We start from the raw sequence: 23862 nt of genomic DNA, 5'->3' as shown, positions 1-23862 counted from the left end.
ATGCGAATCAACACAGAACAGTTTTTTTTAGAAAGAACATTGATTTATTTTGTGAGTGTGCCTGTTTACCAAGGTGAGGCCAATCAGTGTTAGGGAATGAAACATTTTCTTTCAGCACCCCTTATCAGTGGTGAGCACTCCAATAGCACAGGATAGATGCAGAGTGAAGCCCTCTCTGCACTGCCCCAGCAACGTGCCATGACCGAAACTCCACACCAGTTTTGTGCCAGTGTGGCACTTCCTTTCTCACATCATTAGTCACTCTACGGGCAGGTTTTGTGCTACTGAAACTGCCAATTCATTTCACAAGATCACATAGATACAAAGAAGACAATCTGAGCTCATCTACCCAGAAAGACCCTAAAGTTACAGCATTCAATTGGTTCATAAATGATTCCAGGTCTTTTTCTCCTAGTCAGAAGTCTATTCCAGGTGCAGGTTTTTGTATGAGCATATGAACATACCAGAAAGGTAGACAGAAGACTAATTCAGTATGATTCCTATCCTTTAAGGGATTTTGATAAAGGAGATAGGGAGGGAGAAATTGTTTCCGCTGGCAGGAAGGTCAGTAACCAGAGGACACAAATTTAAGGTAATTGGCTGCAAATCCAGTGGGGAAATAAGGTGATTTTTTTTTAATGCAGGGAGTTGTTATGATCTGGAATGCACTGCCTGAAAGGACAGTTGTAAACAATTTTACAACACCAAGTTATAGTCCAACGATTTTATTTTTAATCCCACAAGCTTTCGGGGGCTTTCCCCTTCCTCAGGCGGTGTGGAAGGGGAAAGCCCCCGAAAGCTTGAAGCTTCCACACCGCCTGAGGAAGGGGAAAGCCCCCGAAAGCTTGTGGGATTAAAAATAAAATCGTTGGACTATAACTTGGTGTTGTAAAATTGTTTACAATTGTTAACCCCAGTCCATCACCGGCATCTCCACATCATGAAAGGACAGTGGAAGCAGATTCAATAGTAACTTTCAAAAGGAAGTTGAAAAGGAAAAATTTGCAAGGCTACGGGGAAAGAGCAGGGGAGCAGGACTAATTGGATAGGTCTTTCAAAGAGGCGGCACAGACACGATGGGCCGAATGGCGGCCCTCTGTGCTGTAAGATACTATGATTCTATAAGAAGACCAGCTTGTCCATAGAGTATGTCCATTCCCATCCTGCCATGTTGCAATTAAGCAACATGATCCCCACTGATCCCACCTATCAGCAGCTATATAATCTCCTGGGAGCCAAGGCGGGTAGATGGCGTTAAGATACAGATCAGCCGTGATCTAACTGAATAGTGGAATAGCCTAGAGGGGCTCAATGACCTACTCCTGCTCCTATGTTCCGATGGGAGAGGCAAAAAATACAGATAAAAAATAGCCCTGGGCCAATACAGGGGAAAAAAATAATTCTCAGAAATTCTTCTCCTGTCCCTAAAGACGACCAAAAACGAGGAAAAACTTCAGTCCTGAATTTGTCTTTTACTACTTTGGAGTCATGTCCAATTATCCTTTTGTCATGGTTTAATTCAAATTGGACCTTTACAGTTAGTGGACAAACCTATAGAAGTATTCAAACTGATGGAGTAAAGACAGCTTTTCTGAGGTTGGCATTAAGGCACTTTATTGGAACAGGAGATTGAGTTAAAATCCATGCTATTCTTGACCTAAGGTCCAGGGTGATCGATGGTGCCAAAAAGGGTAAAAAAAAGTTCATCTCCTCATCGGCGATATTCTTCACCTTGGCACTTTTCATCACCTGCAAGTCCACCAAAAATACGTGACGTGAAAAAGCTCAATGGGATACACATTTGTTCGGTTGCTAACTTGTACGCCTTTTAACCCTTCGACTGCAGGGTGACAGTAGAAAACTTGAAGATGCCAGCGTTTACCTGAATCAGCTGTCCACTAAACAGATGGCTGATCAGAAGCTAAGCTTAGGTTCTTCGTTCAAAAGCAGCAGTGGAGGCCATCCCATATGCTCAAGGGACAGCTTCCAGATTTCCACACTCGTCTGTTCGACCAAACTCACACAGAACGGTAACATTTCCATCAAGTCAACTTTCTTTACTCTTTCCCCTCCAGCTTTCTCCCCTCACCTCCCTGACGGTGCAGGCATATGTTTGGACATTTTTCCACAGGATCCAGGAACCAGATCTTTAAAATTATGAAAGGGTTTGATAGGGTAGACGTAGAGATGATGTTTCCACTTGTTGGGGAGAGACCAGAACTAGGGGCCAAAAATGTAAGATAGTCACTAATAAATCCAAGAGGGGTTTCAGGAGAAACCTCTTTACCCAGAGATTGGTTGGAATGTGGAACTCGCTACCACGAGGAGTTGTTGAGGCGAATAGCATAGATGCATTTAAGGGGAAGCTAGATAAACACATGAGGTGGAAAGAAATAGGGTGATGATGGGGTGAAATGAAGAGAGGTGGGAGGAGGAATATATTGAGCATAAACACCGGCATAGACCAGTTGGGCTGAATGGCCTGTTTCTGTGCTGTAGACTCGATATAACTCTATGTAAGATGGGTGTTCATCATATGAAGCTAGATAATTAACATCGATGGGTGAGTTGACCGTGGAGGATTACAAGTGAGCCTGATCCAGTCCTCATCTGATATGCTAACGCATGTTCACTCCCTAGCAATCAGGACTGGCTAATTTTTGCTCACCCCGGAGGGTTTGTCCAGTTACGGTATCCTTGCCACTGTGCTGACTGTATTCGGACCAAGGATTAACTCTGGGATCCTTGGTTCAGTCCCACACTAGGTGGTACATTTATTAACTGATCTATTTGGGGAGCATATAATGCCATCTTTCTGTCAAGTTAGAGATTTTCCAATTATTGATAGAGTTGGAGGAACTGGGTGATGTAATAGGATAAACACTGACCTTTCACCTTTGATAACTGGGTTCAAATCCTGCACAGACTGATGGGATGAAATTCTCCTTTGTCTGCTGCCTGTAAGGGTCCTGTGTGAAATGACTTTGGCAGTCTCAGACCAACTCCTCGTGACTATGGGCCTACAGCATAAAACTATCCCTAATTAAGTGTGATGGAACACTCTTCGCTTGCCTGGATGGGTGCAGTTGCAACAACACTCAAGCTGGACTCCATCTAATACAAAGCAGTCCGCTTATTCAGCAGCCCATCCTCTACCTTAAACATCCACTCCCTCCAACACCGGGGCACCTTGGCTGCAGCTTGTACTATCTACAGGATCCACTGCAGCAATTCGCCAAGGCTTCTCCGACAGCAACCCCCCCAAACCAGCGGCCTCCACCACCTGGAAGGACGAGGGCAGCAGGTGCATGGGAACACCATCACCTCCAAGTTCCACTCCAAGTCACACACCATCCTGACTCGGACGTTTATCGGCCGTTCCTCCATCGTTGTTGGGTCAAAATCCTGGAACTCCCTACCTTCACTACACAGACTGCAGCGACTCAAGAAGAAGGCCCACCACCACCTTCTCAAGGGTAGCTAGGGATGGGCAATAAATGCTGGCCTTGCTAGTAATGCCCACATCCTGATAATTACATTTTAAAAAAGTACTAATTGGCAATACCACTCAGACTGGCTACAGGATAGTTGGAGTGAGACATGGAAGAAAAAATCTCACACTGGTGCAGTAGAGGGTGCTCTTCTGAGGTGAGGCTGAGTCGTGTTACCAGGGCGCAGTAGAGGCAGCTTTACTCTGCCTCCGAGCTGAGAGAGCTTGACACTGACACTAAGATGATAAAGGTTCTTAACCTTCGAAACTCCAGAGAATACAACCCCAATTTGTGTAATCTCTCCTCGTAACTTAACTCTTGAAGTCCGGGTATCATTCTAGTAAACCTACGCTGCACTCCCTCCAAGGCCAGTATGTCCTTCCAAAGGTGCGGTGCCCAGAACTGCTCACAGTGCTCCAGGTGCGGTCTAACCAGGGTTTTGTATAGCTGCAGCATAACTTCTGCCCCCTTGTACTCTAGTCCTCTAGATATAAAGGCCAGCATTCCATTAGCCTCATTGATTATTTTCTGCACCTGTTCATGACACTTCAATGATCTATGTACCTGAACCCCTAAGTCCCTTTGGACATCCACAGTTTTTAACTTTTTACCGTTTAGAAAGTACCCTGTTCTATCCTGTTTTGATCCAAAGTGGATGACCTCACATTTGTCTACATCGAATTCCATTTGCCACAGTTTTGCCCATTCACCTAATCGATCAATATCCCTTTGTAATTTTATGTTTTCATTTACACTGCTCACAATGCCACCAATCTTTGTGTCATCGACAAACTTAGATATGAGACATTCTATGCCTTCATCTAAGTCGTTAATAAATATTGTGAATAATTGAGGCCCCAAGACAGATCCCTGCGGGTCTCCACTAGTTACATCCTGCCAATGTGAGTACCTACCCATTATCCCTACTCTCTATTGCCTTTCGCTCAGCCAATTTCCTAACCAAGTCTGTACTTTTCCCTCGATTCCATGGGCTTCTATCTTAGCTAACAGTCTCTTATGTGGGACCTTATCAAATGCCTTTTGGAAGTCCATATAAATAACATCCATTGACATTCCCCTGACCACTACTTTAGTCACCTCTTCAAAAAATTCAATCAAGTTTGTCAGGCATGACCTACCTTTCACAAATCCATGCTGGCTCTCTCTGAAAATTCTTGAGGTGTTCAGTCACCCTATCCTTAATTATAGACTCCAGCAATTTCCCCACAACAGATGTTAGGCTAACTGGTCTATAATTTCCTGGTTTCCCTCTCTCTCCTTTCTTAAAAAGCAGAGTGACATGTGCAATTTTCCAATCCAGAGGGACAGTTCCTGAATCTAGAGAACTTTGAAAGATTATAGTTAGGGCATCTGCAATCTGCTCACCTATTTCCTTTAAAACCCTTGGATGGAAACCATCTGGTCCTGGGGATTTATCACTCTTTAGTGCTATTATCTTCTTCATTACTTTTGCTTTACTTATATTAATTTTATTGAGTCCCTGTCCCCGATTCAACATTAGTTTTCTTGGGATTTCCGGCATGCTATCCTCTTTTTCGACTGTAAATACTGACGCAAAGTAATTGTTCAACATGTCCGCCATTTCCCCATTGTCAAGGACAATATCCCCACTTTCAGTTTTTAAGGGGCCAACACTGCTCCTGACCACCTTCTTTTTCCTAATATAACTATAAAAGTTCTTCGTATTGGTTTTGATATCCCTTGCAAGTTTCTTTTCATATTCTCTTTTTGTAGCTCTTACTATCTGTTTTGTGACCCTTTGTTGATCTTTGTATCTTTCCCATTCGCCAGGATCTGTGCCATTTTTTGCCTTTTTGTATGCCCTTTCCTTATGTCTTATACTGTCCCTTACCTCTTTCGTTGTCCATGGCTGTTTTTTTTGCAAGTAGAGTTCTTGCCCCTCAGGGGTATAAACCGGTTCTGTATCTCGTTAAATGTTTCTTTAAACATTTCCCACTGATCATCAGTCGTTTTACCCACTAACAGATTTGCCCAGTTTACTGCGGACAGTCTCTGTCTCATCCTATTGAAGTCGGCCTTGCCCAAGTCTAGAATCTTAGCAGCTGATTCACTTTCTTCCCTTTCAAACACTACATTGAACTCGATCATGTTATGATCGCTATTGGATAGATGTTCACGCACAGTTAAGCTGTTAACTAAATCTGGTTCATTACTCATTACTAAATCTAGTATGGCTTACCCCCTTGTTGCCTCTAGGATATACTGCTGTAGAAAACTATCCCGGACACACTCAAGAAATTCACTACCTTTCTGACAGTTGCTAGTCTGCTTTTCCCAATCTATGTGAAGGTTAAAGTCCCCCATTAAGACCATTATGCCTTTGTTACACGCCTGTCTAATCTCTGCAGAGGTGAGGGCAGAAGTGCGGGAAATAGGATGGACACGTTTGAGGGCCCTGTCAACTACAGTGGAGGGGAATCCTCGGTTGAGGACTGGACTAACATGTCTGCCTAGATTATGGGCTTTAAGTCTTGAAATGGGCCTCCAACCTATCTGCTTCAGCCCCAGAAGGAGGAATGCTACTGACTGTCAATCTGAAAGGACATCATAGAATCATTCGGCCATTCGGCCCATCGTGCCTTTGCCTGAAACAGCTATCCAATTAGTTCCACTCCCCTGCTCTTTCCCCATAGCTCTGCAAATATTTCATTTTCAAGTTTATATCCAATTCCTTTTTGAAAGTTATTATTGAACCTGCTTCCATCGCCCTTTCAGGCAGTGCGTTCCACATCATAACAACTTGCAGCATAAAAAATGTCACCCCATCTCCCCTCTGGGTCTTTTGCCAATTACCTTAATATAAAATCCCTAGGTTTAAAAGAATAAGAGGAGATCTTATTGAAACATATATGATCCTGAGGGGACTTGAAGGGGTAGATGCTGAGAGGATGGTTCCCCTTGTGGGAGAGACTATAACTCAGGGCCACAGTTTAAAAATAAGGGGTCTCCCATTTAAGACGGAGATGAGGAAAAATTTTTTCTATTTGCTATTTTACTGCAACTGGACTCATGAATGCCAATGTTGAATGAGATATTATTCCACAGTCATGATATTACATCGTCAAATGATTTTGATTTTGTTTCTTTTTTCATTTTCTTCCATAGCTAAGATAGTTTTTTTATATAAATAGTAAACTTAGGCATAATAAGGCAATTGGATCAAATAGGCCGTTGCCCTTAAATGGGATATAATCATGCACTGCAAAGCCCTTTAATGTCCTTACATTCTATTAGATGGGTGGTACATCGCTAAGATGATTATAGCCCTGTGGTCTCTTTTTCCCCCCATTAGGCCTAGTGTACATGGCAATAGGATTTATTTCCCAGCCTATATAATATTCTAATCTGCGTTTTTTTATTTTTTTTTTCCTTATTCTTCATAATCCAGTGGACCTCTTGGGTTTGTTGAAATGGCGTTCCAACATCAGTGCACTGAAAGAGAATCTGAAAAATCTGATGAAGGTGGACGGAGGGGAAGTGGTCAAGGTAAGTGTGAGCGATCGGAACTAATACAGTTGGTTTGTCTGTTGTTTCACGGGTATGCATTGAGGTGAGGAATGTTGGAAAAAGGCAATTATTTTCCCACCTCATATCCGGTAACTCAACATGTCAAGCTACACTGGTAAGCTTGCTTGTTTGGTTATCCCACCTTTTTGGTTGTGAGTTCAAGTCCCACTCCAGTTACTTGAGCACATAATCTAGACTGACACTCCCAGTACAGTACTGAGGGAGTGCTGCACTGTTGGAGGTGCCGTCTTTCCGATGAGACATTAAACCGAGGCCCCGTCTGGCCTCTCAGGTGGACGTAAAACATCAGACAGCACTATTTTGAAGGCGAGCAGGGGAGTTCTCCCCGGTGTCCTGGCCAATATCTTTCCCTCAACCAACATTGCGAAAAGACGGATTATCTAGCCATTATCACATTTCTGTTTGTGGGACCTTGCTGAGCGTAAATTGGCTGCTGCGTTTCCTACATTACAACAGTGACTACACTTCAAAATTACTTTGTTGGCTGTAAAGCGCTCTGGGACATACTGAGGCCATGAAAGGCGCGATATAAATCCAAGTCTTTCTTTCTTTTGATGAATAAAGGATGCAGGATACATTTCTGTTCAAAACAATACACAAATTTTGAACAATTGTTCACTGCACCTTCTCCTTGACTCATGCACAGGCACGATGGGCCAAATGGCTGTCTCCTTTGCCTTAAGATTCTATGATGCTCTGAAGAGATTGAGGAACATGGTGAGGATAAGATCGATTGAGAAAGTTGTTAGACCTAATCGCCTTCCTAAAAATTCTCAAGTTCCAAAGTAACAGAATCCCTAACGACAACAGGGCATTTTATGGTCCATTCAGGTGGAAATGTAGCATTTATTTTTGGACGTCACCTTGCTGCACACAGGAGGTGTTGTGGACTCAAGGACTCGTTTACCAGCTCTGTGCACACAGGAGAGAACAGTGAGGCCGTTGATGAAACGAGGAGGCCCATGAAAGCATTGATTTGCATCTAATATGACACTGCTTAATTCCAGTACCAGCACAATTCAGCAAAGACCTGCAGTGTGTCATCATCTGGCTTAGCAAGGGATGAGGGAACAACACACCTGCAGGTTTTAACTGTGCCTGTCCCATCTGCCTCTGTATTTCTCTAAGAAAATGTAAGGCGGTGGATTTGGAATTTGGAAGGTCATTGAATCCTTTATAAATGTGTAGAATTGAAGGGGTGGGCGGGGGGGGGGGAGGGAGGATTTTTTGTTTAAAATCTAAAATTATATTTTAGTCAAATAGCTGTGGTGAACTCTGAGGAACAGAACGTTGTTCACCCAGGTGTCAGCCGTGGCTCATTGAGTAGCACTCTCACCTCTGATGGTAGAAGGTTGTGGGTTCAAGTCCCACTCCAGGGATTTGAGCACAAAAATATCTAAGCTGATATTCCCAGTGCAGTGTCTGAGGGAGTGCTGGACTCTCAGAGGTGCGGAGAAACCAAGGTCCCATCTGCCCTCTCGGTAAAACTTCCGATGCCACTACCTTGAAGAAGAGCAGGTGTCCTGGTAAACATTTATCCCCCAACCAACATCACCAAAACAGATTATCTGGTCATTGTTACTGTGTGTGGGATCTTGCTGTGTGCAAATTTTCTGCTGCGTTTCCTACATCACAACAGTGATTCGCACAAATCAGCTAAGATCAACAGTGCAGCACCATCCAGCTGGTAACCTTCAAAAGTACTTAATTGGCTGTAAAGCGCTTTGGGATGTCCTGAGGTCATAAAGGAAAGTTCTTTCTTTCTTCCAGTGTCGTCATCAAATACCCTCAGGTCAAACGAGGCACGAATTAGATGCCGGATAAATCTCCTTCTGTGTAGCCCTACCAAAGCAGCACAGCTCCAACCTCAATAGATGTGATCTATGACCAGTCGGCCTCCTTGTGTTACTGGGTTGCATCACCGCGCTCTCGTCCAGGCGTGGTGTTGCTAGGTGTGTCGTTACGAGCCCGCAGCACCCCTTTTATAATGGTCACGCCCGGCCTATCGCTTTTGACTTCTTTTGTCGAAAGAGACGCTCAAAAACTCAAAGCAGAAATACGAGCTGCCTCTTTAGAGGTTAAATGTTATGGGTTTGTAATGCACAAGAAGCATTGTGTTCCTGGGTGGCTGGGAGAGAGACGCGCTCTGCGTTTTTATTGTGATGATAAATGACTATGATAGCATCAAACAACAAACGGATATTATTTTTTAATAAAAAAAAGCAGGGGGAAGGAATTGGAAGATATAGTTTTGCCCTTTCCCCCCTCTCCCTGACTGTCAAGCTCTGTGTACTAAGAGCTTTATCTGGAACTTCGCTGATGCGGTGGATTGTCTTGAGGTTGTACATCATAGTCTGTGACGAGCACAGCTACCAACTGAAACACAAACACATAGAATTGTATTAAATTTACAGCACAGAAACAGGCCATTCGGCCCAACCAGTCTATGCCGGTGTTTATACTCCACACGAGCATCCTCCCTCCTCATTTCATCTCACCCTGTCAGCTTATCCTTCTATTCCTTTCTCCCTCATGTGTTTATCTTGCTTCCCCTTAAATGCATCTATGCTATTCACCTCAACTACTCCTTGTGGTAGCGAGTTCCACATTCTAACCACTCTTTGGGTAAAGAAGTTTTTCCTGAATTCCTTATTGAATTTATTATTGACTATCTTATATTTATGACCCCTAGTTTTGGTCTCCTCCACAAACGTAAACTTTGTCTCTACGACTATCCTATCAAACCCCTTCATAATTTTAAAGACGTCTATCAGGTCACCCTCTCTTTTCTAGAGAAAAGAGCCCCAGCCTGATGGTTATAACCTCTTAGTTCTGGTATCAACTCTGTAAATATTTTTTTGCACCTTCTCCAGTGCTTCTATATCCTTTTTGTAATATGGAGAAAAGAACTGTTCACAGCTTTCTTCAGCAGCTCCTCTCCTGCGACGAAGGTTTTATTTTTCAATTTTCTCCCTCCTGTCCCGAAGGAGCTGCTCTATTCTGTGGTACAGCTCCTCGAGTGCAGGCAGCCCTCCAACAGATAGGATGTTGGGTTGCTACCTAGGAACAGGAGTAGGCCATTCAGCCCCTCGAGCATGTTCTGCCATTCAATTAGATTGTGGCTGATCTGTATCTGAACTCCACTTACCCGGCTTGGCTCCATAACCCTGAATACCTTTACCTAACAAAAAATCTATCAATCTCAGCTTTGAAACTTTCAGTTGACCTCCAGCCTCAACAACTTTTTGGGAGAGAGAGTTCTACATTTTCATTGTGTGAAGAAGTGCTTCCTGACATCACCCCTGAATGGCCTAGCTCTAGTTTGAAGGTTATGGCCCCTTGTCCTGGACACCCCACCATAGGAAATAGTTTCTCTCTATCAACCCATCAAATCCTTTAACCATCTTAAACACCTCAATTAGATCACCCCTTAATCTTCTATACTTGAGGAAATACAAGCCTAGTCTATGCAACCTGTCCTCATAATTTAGCTCTGTTCACCCGAGTCCTCATTCTTTAGCTTTGACAAACTATTCAAGATGTTTTTTGGGGGAATGGGGGAAAGAGCCTCACAACTGAGCCTGGCCCTTGTCCTCACCTGATGTTCACACAAGTACACTTTCCAGCAGGGGGCGCTGGATGGTGACCTGGAAGGGGAAACCCTGGCTGATGTTTCACTTCCTTGAAACAGCAGTCAATCAAATGGCCTTAACTGGCCGAGGCGTGCTAACTCAACTGAAACAGTATCTCATGTTTCTATTGCGGATGTCTCCAATTGCTTTACCACAACAACAGCAACAACTTGATGGGAGGACGGGACTTGGTGCGAGTTAGGATGTGGGCAGTAGAGTTTTGGTTGCACTCAAGAGGCAATTACATCCAAGGGGGCAAAATCAGCATCACCAAGGACTGATCCTGGTGATCTTCACGGTCAATGACTCAGTTCCACGTTGAGTGGTGTAATTGCCAACTCGACCAATGGATTTCAGATTTTTATAATTCAGGTATTTTTTCACATGTAGTCACAGTACTCTCCAGTATGTAATAGATGGGATTAAAGTACTAAGTGTAAGGTATACTTATATTAATATAAGATTTGAGGTCCTGAGTTACAACACAGTAGGGGTAGTTTCATGACTTGGGGCTCCTAGCGGGGAGCCTCACCCTCTCATATTGGAAATTTGGGCCCAACATTTTAACCATTACCCTGAACATCCTGTTAGGACCCTGCCCCACCCCTACATCCACTGATCAGAAAACTTCATGGGTGTAATGTTGATGCCCCTTATACATCTCTCCTGATTGACGTCAATGGAAATGAAAATGGGGAGAGATGTATAACAGGCATCTAATCCACTATCACCTGTTTTATACGATCATCCAATGTAACCATTATCCCTCATGTATTTAGAATTCAGATGAAGAGATGATTTGGCTCAGTTATGGTAACAAGTCACAAGATAGGTATTGATGAGTTGTTCATTCGGCCTAATCCAACTCAACCATCTAGAAAAACCTACTGTGTCCCCATCACAGCAACCCAATGTTTCTTGAATGACTGCAGGGTCTTTGCCCCTACCAGGAGTTCCATCCAGCTGCATATCACACTTTTATTTTATGAAGAACTCCCCTGACATTAGTCCTAAATTTGCCTTTTTACCAGCTGGAACTTGTGCCCCTTAGTTCTGTTGTTATGGCTTATCTCAAAGTAGTTCTCCTATGATGGCGCTCCCCACCATTGGATAATCCTACTGACAGTCACTGTCTCTGTTCACATACGATGAACAGCCAGTAAGAGAAGGATTCAATGGAACTTGAGTCAGTGCCTTCAGAAGCGGAAGGGGAAAAGGCTGGGAGAGTGGAGACAGAAATACTCAGCAATCATACAACTATACAGCACAGGAGGCCATTCGGCCCATCATGCCTGTGTCGGCTCTTTGAAAGAGTGATCCATTTAGTCCCACTCCCCTGCTAACTCCCCATAGCCCTGCAAATTTTTCCTTTTCAAGTATTTATCCAATTCCCTTTTGAAAGTTATAATTGAAACTGCTTCCACCACCCTTTCAGGCAGTGCAGTCCAGATCATACTGGCCTGTAAATTGCTCCGAGCGGTGAAAGAACAGCGCTCCCTGCTCCATAGATTTACACTCACCCACTAACTTACTGCGAGAACTTCCTCTAATAGGGAGCGGAGAAGAGCCCAGCGTTACCTCCAGCGAAGCTAGGACTCACGGGCGAAGTGAAAGGATCGATCTCTCCCCTCGACCACTCAGATTGCAGCATCCCTGAAAAGCCGTGAAGAGTGAAAACCTTGAAGTGAAAGCTGCAACAATAAAATCATTTGTAAAAACAGTTATAGAGAGCGAACAAAAGAGAGGGTATGAAAAGTCGAATTAAATAAGAGACAGAAAGGAAAAGGTTTTTTTAAAAATTAATTTTTAAATTTAAAAATAATATTTTTTAATGACGAAAATCTATTAAAATAAAAATAAATGAGACGCCACATTTTTAAAAGTTAATTTTTAGTTGTTATATTATATATGGTATATTTAAGTGCTCCTGTTTGTGGCATTATTAGTTAGTTTCCAGCTGGGCAGAAGAGCAAGTTGGCGCTAGTCTGTTGATTCCATTGATTGCATGCACCGATGTCCGAAGGTGAAGCTATCAGATTGCCAGGAAGAGCGAGTACCTGATTTTTGTGTTTGACTGAGCACGTGCAAACGTCAGAACTTAAACTTTCATTGGGCTACTAATAACAGTTGCGCTAACCGTACTTTTAAAAGTAATTTCCAGCCCAATAACTCGCTAAGAAATTATCTCCTCATTCCCTGCCCCCTGGTTTTTTTTAGACAATTATCTTAAATCTGTGTCCTCTGGTTACCGACCCTCCTGCCAGTAGGAACCGTTTCTCATTATTTACTCTATCAAAGCACCTTCATAATTTTGAACAGCTCTATTAAATCTCCCCTTAACCTTCTCTGCTCCAAGGAGAACAATCCCAGCTTCTCTAATCTCTCCACATAACTGAAGTCCCTCATCCCTGCAAGAGTCAAGACATATCTGTTTAAAACATTACAATAGCATGTTTGCTCTGTGACAATAATATTGATGTTCATGCCCAGAAACACTTAGCAGAACCTCACAGAATAAGGTTCTCATTTTTATTTGAAGCACCAACTTCTTTTATTCCAGCCAAGTGGATGACAGCAGTGGGAATCTGAAATGCTTTGTCCAATTTGTAACTTGCGTCAGTTTAATTAGGATTCACTACTTACATAACATAATCCAAAATGATTCATTTGTAAACCATAACCTACAGTGCTTTGGGTTGCTATTAGACATACAGTCTTAATAGGGCTTAAGAGCGTAATGCCCCAATCTAATTAATTTTAGAGACACTATTGTGTAAAGGAATCTCCCATTATTTGACAATTTGCCAAACATCGCAGGTCGAAATGACTCTCCGTCGGGCTTCAAGGATTTTTCTATTTTTATTTCTATTTTTCACAAGATAATTACGGAGGAGGAAGGCCCTTCTTCTTGATCCGTTCCTGTCCTTGTGGTGAAGGTGCTTTTACAATGACGCTAGATAGGGAATTCCAGGATTTTGACTCAGTGACAGTGAAGGAACGGTGATATATGTCCAAGTCTGAATGGTGTGTGACTTGGAGGAGGAAATTGGAGGTGATAATGTTCCCATACTGTAATAAGTCGAACCATAATGCTCTCAGTATCCAGGAACAGATACAGGCAAGGGAATCCCTTCTCTCTATTCATCCCACCATTTCTGCTGCATTACAGTGGGTAGGCAGAGAGCTAGCTTACAGAAAACTCCACCACCAATTGTTAAAAAAAGCAACCAGAGAGGGAAAAAAAATCAATTATACACCAATAGATCACATAATTTTAAGTACTTTCCCTAAAATTCTGATGTGGGGGTGAGTATACACCATTCCTTGTACTATAGGGTATAGTTACGTATAAAGAGTATAGCATGCACCAGCCCTTACAACTGCATTTCTGCATTCAGCTTAGCATGACATATTTTCCTTAAATAATTAGTTATGAAATTGTAATCCCCTCCGACCAGTACATGCTTGAGAGTAGAAATGTCGGCCACTACTTCAGTTCAACCACAATTAAAGCACTTTGCCCTTTGTTTAGTGAGTATAGATCCTCATAATGGGATGCATTTAAGAGGAAGTTCGATAAGTACAAGAGGGAGAAAGGAATAAAAGGATGAGGGCATTGCAGTTGTTCAGGAAAGAAAGGAGGGGTTAGTGGCAGTATTGATTAAGGAGAATATTGCAGTGCTGGAGAGAGAGGATGTCCTGGAGGGGTCAAGGATAGAATCTATTTGGTTAGAGTTAAGGAACAATAGAGGTGCCATTACACTACGATTCTATAGGCCACAAGCAAGTGGGAAGGATATAGAGGAGCAAATTTGTAGGGAAATTACAGAGAGGTGCAAAAGCCATAGAGTAGTGATGACAGGGGACTTCAACTATCCTAACATAGACTGGGAGAACAATAATATAAGGGGCAAAGAAGGGGAGGAATTTTTGAAATGTGTTCAGGATAACTTTCTCGACCAGTATGTTTCCGGCCCAACGAGGAAGGAGACATTGCTGGACTTGATTCTAGGGAACGAGGCGGGCCAAGTGGAGCAAGTGTCAGTGGCGGAGCATTTAGGGACCAACCGATCATAGTATCATAACATTTAGAATAGCTATGGAAAAGGACTCTGACCACTCTAAAGTAAAAATACTCAATTGGAGGAGGGCCAATTTCAGTGGGATGAGAACAGATCTGGCCCGGGTAAATTGGAATCAAAGATTGGCAGGCAAAACTATAATTGAACAGTGGGCGGCTTTTAAAGAGGAGATGATTCAGGTACAGGCAAGTTACAATCCAACGGGGGAGAAAAGTAGGGCAACTAAAGCCAGAGCTCCCTGGATGAGAAAGGAGATAGAGAGTGAGATGAAGCAGAAAAAAGTGGTGTATGACAGGTATCAGGTTGATAACACAAGTGAGGCAGAATATAGAAAGTTCAGAGGGGAAGTGAGAAAGGAAATAAGAGGGGCAAAGAGAGAGTATGAGAATAGACTCACAACCAACATAAAAGGGAATCCAAAAGTCTTCTATAGACATGTTAACAGTAAATGGGTAGAAAGAGGAGGGGTGGGGCCAATCAGGGACCATAAAGGAGATCTACTCATGGAGGCAGAGGGCATGGCCGAGGTAGTAAGTGAGTACTTTGCATCTGTCTTTACCAAGGAAGAAGATGCTACCAGAGTCTCGGTAAAGGGAGATATAGTTAAGATACTGAATGGGCTAAAAATTGAGAAAGAAGAGGTACTTAAAATAGATAAATCACCTGGTCCGGATAGGATGCTAAGGGAAGTAAGGGTGGAAATTGCAGAGGTACTGGCCATAATCTTCCAGACATCTTTAGATACGGGGGTGGTGCCAGAGGACTGGAGAATTGCAAATGTTACACCCTTGTTCAAAAAAGGGTGTAAAGATAAACACAGCAACTACAGGCCAATCAGTTTAACCTCGGTGGTGGGGAAACTTTTGGAAATGATAATCCGGGACAGAATTAACAGTCACTTGGACGAGTGTGGATTGATTAGGGGAAGCCAGCATGGATTTGTTAAAGGCAAATCATGTTTAACCAACTTGATAGAGTTTTTTGATGAGGCAACAGAGAGGGTAGATGAGGGCAATGTCGTTGATGTGGTGTATATAGGTTTTCAAAAAACATTTGATAAAATGCCACATGGTAGGCTTGCTATCAAGATTGCGGCCCATGGAATAAAGGGGGCAATAACAACATGGATACAGAATTGGCTAAATGACAGGAAACAGAGAGTAGTGGTGAACGGTTGTTTTTCGGACTGGAGGGAGGTGTACAGTGGTGTTCCCCAGGGGTCGGTGCTGGGAGCACTGCTTTTCTTGATATATATTAATGACTTGGACTTGGGTGTACAGGGCACAATTTCAAAATTTGCAGTTGACACAAAACTTGGAAGGGTAGTAAACAGTGAGGAGGATAGTGATAGACTTCAGGAGGATATAGACACACTGGTGGTATGGGTGGAAACGTGGCAGATGAAGTTTAACGCGGAAAAATGCGTGGTGATGCATTTCAGTAGGAAAAATGAGGAGAGGCAATATAAACTAAAGGGTACAATTCTAAAAGGGGTACAAGAACAGAGAGATCTGGGAGTATATGTGCACAAATCGTTGAAGGTGGCAGGGCAGGTTGAGAAAGTGGTTAAAAAAGCATACGGGATCCTGAGCTTTATAAATCGAGGCATAGAATACAAAAGCAAGGAATTCATGATGAACCTTTATAAAACACTGGTTTGGCCACAACTGGAGTATTGTGGCCAGTTCTGGGCACCACACTTTAGGGAGGATGTGAAGGCCTTAGAGAGGGTGCAGAGGAGATTTACTGGAATGATTCCAGGATGAGGGACTTTAGTTACATGGATAGACTGGAGAAGCTGGGATTGTTCTGCTTAGAACAGAGAAGGTTCAGAGGAGATTTGATAGAGGTGTTCAAAATCATGAAGGGTCTAGACAGAGTAGATAGAGAGAAATTATTCTCATTGGCGGAAGGGTCAAGAACCAGAGGATACAGATTTAAGGTGATTGGCAAAAGAACCAAAGGCGACATGAGGAAAAACCTTTTTACACAGCGAGTGGTTATGATCTGGAATGTACTGCCTGAGGGGGTGGTGGAGGCAGATTCAATCGTGGCCTTCAAAATGGAACTGGATAAGTACTTGACGGGAAAAAATTGCAGGACTATGGGGATAGGGCAGGGGAATGGGACCAGCTGAATTGCTCTTGCAGAGAGTAGACATGGGCTCGACGGGCCGAATGGCCTCCTTCTGTGCTGTAACCATTCTATGATTCTATATGCTGATAGGATTAGATGTAGAGGGATGGGAGGAGACTCGTGTGGGTGGCGCATGAACACCGGCACAGACCAGCTAGGCCAAATGGCCTATTTCTGTGCTGTAAATTCTATGTAATTTTTTTAATTATTCGTTCATGGGATGTGGGCGTCACTGGCAAGGCCAGCATTTATTGCCCATCCCTAATTGCCATTGAGAAGGTGGTGGTGAGCCGCCTCCTTTAACCGCTGCAGTCCGTGTGGTGAAGGTTCTCCCACAGTGCTGTTAGGTAGGGAGTTCCAGGATTTTGACCCAGCGACGACAATCGCAACCTTTCATTAAACTAGCACGCAGAGGAATTTCCTTGGAAAGTGTTTGCACGTTCCCTCTTAATATCAGTCATGTGGTGAGACTCCACCCTGCTAAATTCACCCACATTCACTCTTTATTGTTTCCTAACTTCTTGGTGAGTTTACATTGCGAGACTTGAGTACAGAGAATTGGAACATTTCTTTCTACTCTGTACACCCAATGTTGAGTGTTGCCACGTGCGATGCAGCATGGGTGAGATGGAGGTTACAGCTGCCTCTAACCTGCACGTAGAAAACAAATGGCAATCAAATATGCAGAATGATTATCCCAGCGTGATTGATGACACGACTCAATAAAATGTCAAATAAAATAAGAATTCGAGTGAGACCATTGAATTAATGTGTGCGATTCTATTGTTAGACCAAGGTGCCTTGCGAATCTTGTCATTTCAACTGTGTACGCATTAATTCAGCTCCATCGCGCTGCCAGGTTCAGTAACTCATTGCATCCAACACATTCTGTTAATGACTCGTGTTAATCCAGCTCCCTCACGCTGTCAGACTCAGTAACTCCTCCTAGCCAGCATCCTGCGTTAATGACTGTATATCTCTACCCATCCAGTTCCCTCACTTTGTCAGGCTCCGTAACTCATCCTACCCAACACCTTCTGTTAATGGCTGATGTTAATTCAGCCCTGTCACACTGCCAGACTCATTGCATCCAACACCTTCAGTTAATGACTGATGTTAATTCACCTTCCTCGCGCTGTTCAGCTGCGTAACTCTTTCCAGCCCTGTTTTACTGACTGTATCTCTAATGATATTAATGCTGCTTCTTCATACTGTCGGGCTCAGTAATCACTCCCAGCCAACCTCCTGTGTTAATGATTGTATCTGTACTGATGGGAATCCAGCTCCTTCCATAGGTCTTGAAATTCCTGGTTTATGGACACGTTGGCAGTGGGAGGGATGGGTGCAATTTGGCTCAAGTCCAAGATCGACCAGGGATCTTTCCAGGCCTGTCAAAATTTCCAGCACTTTCATGGAGGAGTGGGGTATTATAATCCCATGTAAATGAGGGAATTGGAACATACGATATATTTTCCTCATTTACACCCTTAGGGCACCAGGGACACTTATTGAATTCCTGGCACTCAGTGTTACTTGGCAAGTGAAAGGGGCACTTAAAAATTCAAAGTCAGCAGCTTCATTATGATTGTATCGCATGACATAAGAACATAAGAAATAGGAGCAGGAGTAGGCCATCCGGCCCCTCGAGCCTGCTCCGCCATTCAACAAATCATAGCTGATCTTCTACCTCAATGTGACGTTAGACGGCGAACTGGATGACCTTGACCTTTTCTCATCAAGCAGTTCCTATGTTTAAAGGTTGGTTCTGGCCATCCAGTCAATCTACACGCAGCAATTGATTACCAAAACCAGGAGAAGGTGCCTCAGCAAAATCGGACCCCCCAACACCCCCCGATCTCCCCCCCCCCCCCACTAGCCTTGGTGGGCAGCTCAATTGGGCTGAAAATGGGGCAAATCATTTGGACCTTAACCGTGGGATCGCAGTTGTATTCCAAGGTGTTAGCTGTGGCTCAATGGGGAGCCCTCTCACCTCTGTGACAGAGGGTTGTGGGTTTAAGCCCCGCTTCCAGAGACTTGAGCACAAAATTCATGCTGACACTTCAGAGCAATAATGAGGGAGCGCTGCACTGTCAGAGATGCCATTTTTCAAATGAGATGTTAAGCTGAGGCCCTGCCTGCCCTCTCAGATGAACGTAAAAGATTGCAAGGCACCATTTTGAAGAAGAGCAGGGTGAGATCTCCCCAATGTCCTGGCCAATATTTATCCCTCAATCAACACCACAAAAACAGATGATCTGATCTTTATCTCATTGCTGCACAAATTGGCTGCTGGGTACCCTACATTTACAACAGTGTCTACACCTCAAAAGTACTTCATTGGCTGTAAAGTGCTTTCGGACACCTAAAGTCATGAAAGGCATTATGTAAATGCAAGTCTTTCTTTATTCCAAAAATCAGGTGGGTAGAAATTCCACTCAACACAGACCCCCCCCCCCCCCCACACAAGGCATCCTCTGAAATTCAGGGGCCTTGCAGTTTAAACACAGAAAAATGTAACACTATTGTATTTAGGTTGTGCCTACTTCTGTAGGTTTTTAACATATCTGGAATTATCCCCTCACATTTTTAACTGCAGTAAGTGGAGACTCTTCAATGACTGTAAATCAAGGTACACTGAGAAACTTCTCCCTCACCCCATGTCTCTCCTTCTTTGTTCCTGCAGTTCCTCCAGGATACGCTGGATGCTCTCTTTAGTATCATGATGGAGTTTTCAGATGACAACGCGTATGATAAGCTCGTGTTTGATGCTCTGGTAAGACCTCAATCCCTCAGTTTATTATCCGTCTGTTTTTTTCTGTCAGAAAATAAGACGGTGTTATGGTGTGTTCAGAGGTGACTAGAAATCATACTCTTTGGGGGTGATTTTAAACCCCAAGAACGGTTGGGTTGGGGACGGGTGGGAGTTGAAAATGATTTTATGGGTCGCGAGCGCAACCCGGCTTTATTTCCGGGTTTAACGTCAGCGCAGAAAAGTACAGGCTTCCCACTGGGAATACAAAGTCCGAAAATTTTGCGGTTGCGACCCAAAAAAAACAACTATTTTCAACTCCAACCCGCCCGCTCTTGGGGTTTAAAATCACTCCCTTTATTTTTCTTTTAAAAGAGAGTCTTTTTTTCAAGAATATGTGTGCTCATCAAGAAAAGAGAAGTTTTTTTTAATCTTAATTGGAGAAACACTAATTTCTTTTGGGAAAGGGAGCCTGACACCCTTATCTGCTCTGGCCTGTTTCGCTCTAGTCCCACATTACCTGGTTGACTTGCCCTCTTCACGCAAAGGGTCGTAGAAATCTGGAACTGTCTCCCCCAAAAGGCCATGGATACTGGGGGTCAATTGGAGCTTTCAAGATTGATAGATTTTTGTCAGGTAAGGTGTAGCGAGAGAAATGGAGTTAAGACGGTTAAGTGGAGTTGAGGTACAGATCAGCCATGATCTAACTGAATGGCGGAGCAGGCTCGAGGGTTTGATTGGCCGACTCCTGTTCTTATGTTCCTCTGGGAGTTTGGTTTTGAATGGAAATTCAGTAGTCAACTTGAGTTCCACTAGTCCATCAGACGAAGATCAAGTACGAGACAGTCAACAAATAATATGGACGGACAGGCGAGGACTGTATTGGGTGGAACTTGCAAGATGTGGGAGTTTCTGGAAGCGAAGTGTGTCCAGGCAAACCCCAAATGCAAGAAGTGTCTCCAGGTGGACTCATATGAGCTCAAAGTTACTGAGCTTGAGAAATAGTTGGAGGCAATACACACTACACAGGAGGCAAGGAACCTGGATGACTATCCCATAGCTAGAGAGGAATAATGAGTCAGAGGAAGGGAAGTGGGCAACAATCTGCTGGGGGTGGAAGGATTTCCTAGGGATATGATATGTATACAGCGCTGGATAGCTATGATGCAGACAAGGAGGCACAACAAAGGGAGAGAAATCACAACTAATGCCTTGGCACTATCGAGCAAGTGATTACTGAGGGAAGAGTAATAGTGTTGAGAAAAGGCAAGTGGGATAGGAATTGAGGATGAGATCTATCGGCAATTTAGAGAAGTTACAGATTTGTACTCTTCAAGTGTCAGTTCGGCTCAGTTGGTAGTTTTTGCACCTCTGAGTCAGAAAGTCATACGTCCAAGCTCCACTCCAGGACTTACAAAGATACACAAGAATATTCAGGAATGGGGGGAAACTATTGAGGTTCCTCTGGCTAGACTGGAGCTCATAATTCAGTGCTGTACTGAGGGAGTGCTGCATTGTCGTAAGAACATAAAAACATAGGAATTAGGAGTAGGAGCAGGCCATAAGGCCCCTCGAGCCTGCTCCGCCATTCAATAAGATCATGGCTGATTTGCTACCTCAACTCCACTTTCCTGCCCTATTCCCATATCCCATATCCCTTGATACCCTTATTGTCCAAAAATCTATCAATCTCAGTCTTGAATGTACTCAACGACTGAGCATCCACAGCCCTCTGGGGTAGAGAATTCCAAAGATTCACAACTCTCTAAGTGAAGAAATTTTTCCTCATCTCAGTCTTAAGACTATGATCCCTAGTTCTCGATTCACCAGCCAGGGGAAACAACCTCTCAGCACCGACCCTTTGAAGCCCTCTAAGAATTTTATATGTTTCAATGAGATCACCTCTCATTTTTCTAAACTCCAGTGAGTATAGGCCCATTCTACTCAACCTCTCCTCATAGGACAACCCTCTCATCCCAGGAATCAATCTAGTGAACCTTTGTTGCACCGCCTCTAAGGCAAATATATCCTTCCGTAGGTAAGGAGTCCAGAACTGTACACAGTACTCCAGGTGCGGTCTCATCAGAGCTGGATATAATTGCAGCAAGACCTCCTTACATTTAAACTTCAAGCCCCTGCAATAAAGGCTAACATACCATTTGCCTTCCTAATTGTTTGCTGTACCCGACAATGTGGAAAATTGCCCAGGTATGTCCTGTCCACAAAAAGCAGGACAAATCCAATCCGGCCAATTACTGCCCTATCAGTCTACTCTCAATCATCAGCAAAGTGATGGAAGGTATCGTTGACAGTGCTATCAAGTGGCACTAACTCACCAATAACCTGCTCACCGATGCTCAGTTTGGGTTCCGCCAGAACCACTCAGCTCCAGACCTCATTACAGCCTTGGTCCAAACATGGACAAAAGAGCTGAATTCCAGAGGTGAGGTGAGAGTGACTGCCCTTGACATCAAGGCAGCATTTAACCGAGTGTGGCACCAAGGAGCCCTAGTAAAATTGAAGTCAATGGGAATCAGGGGGAAAACTCTCCAGTGGCTGGAGTCATACCTAGCACAAAGGAAGATGGTAGTCGTTGTTGGAGGCCAATCATCTCAGCCCCAGGACATTGCTGCAGGAGTTCCTCAGGGCAGTGTCCTAGGCCCAACCATCTTCAGCTGCTTCATCAATGACCTTCCCTCCATCGTAAGGTCAGAAATGGGGATGTTCGCAGATGATTGCACAGTGTTCAGTTCCATTTGCAACCCCTCAAATAATGAAGTAGTCCGAGCCCGCAAGCAGCAAGACCTGGACAACATCCAGGCTTGGGCTCATAAGTGGCAAGTAACATTCGTGCCAGACAAGTGCCAGGCAAAGACAATCGCCAACAAGAGAGAGTCTAACCACCTCCCCTTGACATTCGATGGCATTACCATTGCCGAATCCCCCACCATCAACATCCTGGGGGTCACCATTGATCAGAAACTTAACTGGACCAGCCATATAAATACTGTGGCTACAAGAGCAGGTCAGAGGCTGGGTATTCTGCGGCGAGTGACTCACCTCCTGACTCCCCAAAGCCTTTCCACCATCTACAAGGCACAAGTCAGGAGTGTGATGGAATACTCTCCACTTGCTTGGATGAGTGCAGCTCCAACAACACTGAAGAAGCTCGACACCATCCAGGACAAAGCAGTCTGCTTGATTGGCACCCTATCCACCACCCCAAACATTCACTCCCTTCACCACCGGCGCACTGTGGCTGCAGTGTGTACCATCCACAGAATGCACTGCAGCAACTTGCCATGGCTTCTTCGACAGCACCTCCCAAACCCGCGACCTCTACCACCTAGAATGACAAGAGCAGCAGGTACATGGGAACAACACCACCTGCACGTTCCCCTCCAAGTCACACACCATCCCGACTTGGAAATATATCGCCGTTCCTTCATCGTCGCTGGGTCAAAATCCTGGAACTCCCTTCCTAACAGCATTGTGTAAGAACCTTCACCACATGGACTGCAGCGGTTCAAGAAGGCGGCTCACCACCACCTTCTCAAGGACAATTAGGGATGGGCAATAAATGCTGGCCTCGCCAACGATGCCCACATCCCATGAACGAATAAAAAAATCTTTCTGTGATTCATGTACAAGGACACCCAAATCCTGCTGACTACCAACATTTCTTTGTCTCTCACCTTTTAAAAAATATTCTGCTTTTCCATTCTTCCTACCAAAGTGGATAATTTCACATTTCCCCACATTATGCTCCATCTGCCACCTTCTCACCCATTCACTTAACTTGTCGATATCCCTTTGTAGCCTCTTTGTGTCCTCTTCACAGCTTACTTTCCCAGCAAACTTGGATACATTACACTAGGTCCCCTCATCTAAGTCATTGAATCATAGAATCATAGAAAGGTTACAGCACGGAAGGAGGCCATTCGGCCCATCAAGTCCATGCAAGAGTAAGGGCAGTCCAGCTAGTCCCACTCCCCTGCCCTATCCCCATAGCCCTGCAAATTTTTTCCTTTCAAGTACTTATCCAGTTCCATTTTGAAGCCATGATTGAATCTGCCTCCACCACCCCCTCTGGCAGTGCATTCCAGATCCTAACCACTCGCTGTGTAAAAACGTTTTTCCTCATGTCACCTTTGGTTCTTTTGCCAATCACCTTAAATCTATGTCCTCTGGTTCTTGACCCT

At 44.0% G+C, this 23862-nt stretch overlaps 1 protein-coding gene across 2 annotated transcripts in view; it reads left to right on the top strand.

The window, feature by feature from the left end:
• The window catches only part of LOC137316523 (dedicator of cytokinesis protein 2-like), a 1021473-nt gene that overhangs the window by 279411 nt on the left and 718200 nt on the right, over window positions 1-23862 (top strand). For both annotated transcript variants that reach the window (XM_067980505.1, XM_067980471.1), the window contains exons 18-20: window positions 1847-2030; window positions 6922-7019; window positions 19595-19684. In XM_067980505.1, coding sequence (XP_067836606.1) covers window positions 1847-2030; window positions 6922-7019; window positions 19595-19684 — 372 coding nt within the window. The remainder of the gene's footprint in view (window positions 1-1846; window positions 2031-6921; window positions 7020-19594; window positions 19685-23862) is intronic.

This window comes from Heptranchias perlo, chromosome 1, assembly GCF_035084215.1.
Source record: "Heptranchias perlo isolate sHepPer1 chromosome 1, sHepPer1.hap1, whole genome shotgun sequence".
Lineage (NCBI taxonomy): Eukaryota > Metazoa > Chordata > Chondrichthyes > Hexanchiformes > Hexanchidae > Heptranchias > Heptranchias perlo.
Note: the sequence above shows the minus strand (reverse complement) of the source record. Positions and strands in the feature narration are given on the sequence as shown.